The 2500-nt window shown below is 35.9% G+C and overlaps 1 protein-coding gene across 3 annotated transcripts in view; it reads right to left on the bottom strand.

Moving 5' to 3' along the window:
- LOC138022858 (uncharacterized) overlaps positions 1 to 2500 on the bottom strand; it is a 295342-nt gene that overhangs the window by 252636 nt on the left and 40206 nt on the right. For 2 of the 3 annotated variants that reach the window (XM_068869845.1, XM_068869844.1), the window contains one exon: positions 848 to 995. The exons of the other annotated variant lie outside the window; for it this stretch is intronic. In XM_068869845.1, coding sequence (XP_068725946.1) covers positions 848 to 995 — 148 coding nt within the window. The remainder of the gene's footprint in view (positions 1 to 847; positions 996 to 2500) is intronic. 3 annotated transcript variants of the gene reach the window in all.

The raw sequence follows: 2500 nt of genomic DNA, 5'->3' as shown, positions 1-2500 counted from the left end.
CTGAGCTATGAAGCCACTGACGTGGGGAGCTGGTCATTTGTGGGTTCTAATGGTCCCGTGAGGAATGAATCAATGATGAAATGGTATATGAAATGAATCATATATGAACTGCGGATATGAAATCAAGTAAAGCTATGATCTTTGCAGTTATGAACGCAATTTATACAATTGCGTAGAGAAGCCCGAAAAATTCAGGACTTCAACGGGGTTTGAACCCGTGACCTCGCGATTCCGGTGCGACGCTCTAACCAACTGAGCTATGAAGCCACTGACGTTGGGAGCTGGTCATTTGTGGGTTCTAATGGTCCCGTGAGGAATGAATCAATGATGAAATGGTATATGAAATGAATCATATATGAACTGCGGATATGAAATCAAGTAAAGCTATGATCTTCGCGAGGTCACGGGTTCAAACCCCGTTGAAGTCCTGAATTTTTCAGGCTTCTCTACGCAATTGTATAAATTGCGTTTATAACTGCGAAGATCATAGCTTTACTTGATTTCATATCCGCAGTTCATATATGATTCATTTCATATACCATTTCATCTTTGGACTATTTTATATCTATTATGAACTCGCATATTCATTTTCATCTCCTTGATAATGGCTTCATGAGGTAGCCGAATTGTCGGAAATTTAACATATCGCTAGTTTTTACACGTTTATTATTGGTATGCCAGTATACAAACTTCTGGATATCCAGACCTATATATGATTAAAATAAATTTAAAATGCCCTCCTTTGATTATGATTATGATTATGATTATGATTATGATTATGATTATTATTATTATTATTATTATCATTATTATTATTATTATTATTATGCTTGGTTGGTTGGTTTACCTGGTTTTTGCTTCACTCCATACACCTCTGTCCTCATACAAACATTGTCTTTGAACTCCTTCACCACAAAACGTAGCCACCTTGTTATTAGTACATTGCTTAGAACATTTTTCTTTGCTGTATACGCGTCATTATTTCCATCGAAAATCTAAAATGCAGGGAAAAAATAAAATATTTCTGCTCTTTGATGGTAATTAAATTAGTCTACCAATGTCTCTTGAATAAACGAAAGGATGGATATTACAATAATTGTGGCGAGGAGACCCCAAGAAACCACCGGGCTTATAAGAGGGGCCCCCCTCATATGCTTATTCATTAATCTAAATAATCTCACGCAATGCTTGAGCGGCATAACTATCACTCAAGAAACCCTAGCATATTTTTCTTAAAGTTTAGATAACTAGATGATTTAATAATTGATCCAGGAAGAGAGTTCCAGATTTTTGGACCTTGGTAAAGAATTGTAAATAGGCAATTTTCGATATATTAAATATTCAGCCTGAAAGTGAGGTAGTGAGGACAAAGACAATAGAAACACGTGGGAATTAATGTGAAAAATATTTACATGTCATCCACTTTCCTTTGTCTTTGTCCTCACTGACTCGCTATCAAGCTGAATTTTAATATATCGAAAAAGGCCTATTGTTTGATGCTAGTGCAACAAAAATGTAGCCGATAATTGTTGGCTGTTCTAGTACCGCAATTGTGCATTTGGTGGCTTGTTTCAAATACATTCAAAAACATCGGAGGCAACAACTAATTGTAATAATAAAACATAAACTTAGAAAATTGAAATAAATTTATTGAAAATGTCCATGATGTTTAGTTTCGCAATTGGAGGAGCAGAATGCGCTCGGTAATCTGAATTTGTTATTGCTCGCACAGCACGCTTTTGCAAGTAGAATATTCTATTTAAATTGGAGACATGTAGAAGACCAAGTGGAATTACAATAAATGATGTAAGGATAAATTAGTGAGTAGTACAAGGCTACCTTCGTTCTTGAAGAAATGTAGAATCGAGATCTAAATGTAATGCCAACGGATTTTGCGATTTGCTTTGATAAAAAAAAAACTTATGTGACGCTTCCAAGTAAGATGCTCATCAAGATAGACACCCAGAAATTTGGATACGTTTGTTTGCTTTAGTAACTGAATTCCAAAGAATACAGTATGTTTTTATCTCCATTAGCTATTCTCTGTCTTGGTTTAAAGATAACATAATTAGTCTTTTTAACATTAACTGAGAGCTTGTTACATTTCAACCACATATATTGCGCAGCTCGTCATTTATAAGTAAGTAAGAGATAAAGCCCGAGAACGGAGGTATTAAGCCCGAGGGATGTATATGGCTTAGTACCGACGTTCGAGGGGTTTATCTAACTTATTTCATGATATTATTCATGAGGTATAGGTTACATAAAAGTGGTCTTTCACAGGGCAATAATTGGCACTTGTTTTTGACATCTGTTTGTTTGTCATTTTTTGATCCGACCACTTGTTCTCACCTTCTCAGGTGAGAAACGGAGAACAATAGCGCATTTTTTGTTTGCTAAGCCGACAGTTTGTTTACATCGCGTCCTGTTGGACATAACAAGCTTGGAAACGTTGTTAGCAAAATGTGTAAAGACGCAGACCCACAGGGCCAATTCAGCA

Source organism: Montipora capricornis, chromosome 11 (genome assembly GCF_036669925.1).
Source record: "Montipora capricornis isolate CH-2021 chromosome 11, ASM3666992v2, whole genome shotgun sequence".
Lineage (NCBI taxonomy): Eukaryota > Metazoa > Cnidaria > Anthozoa > Scleractinia > Acroporidae > Montipora > Montipora capricornis.
This window is presented reverse-complemented; position numbering and strand designations above follow the sequence as displayed.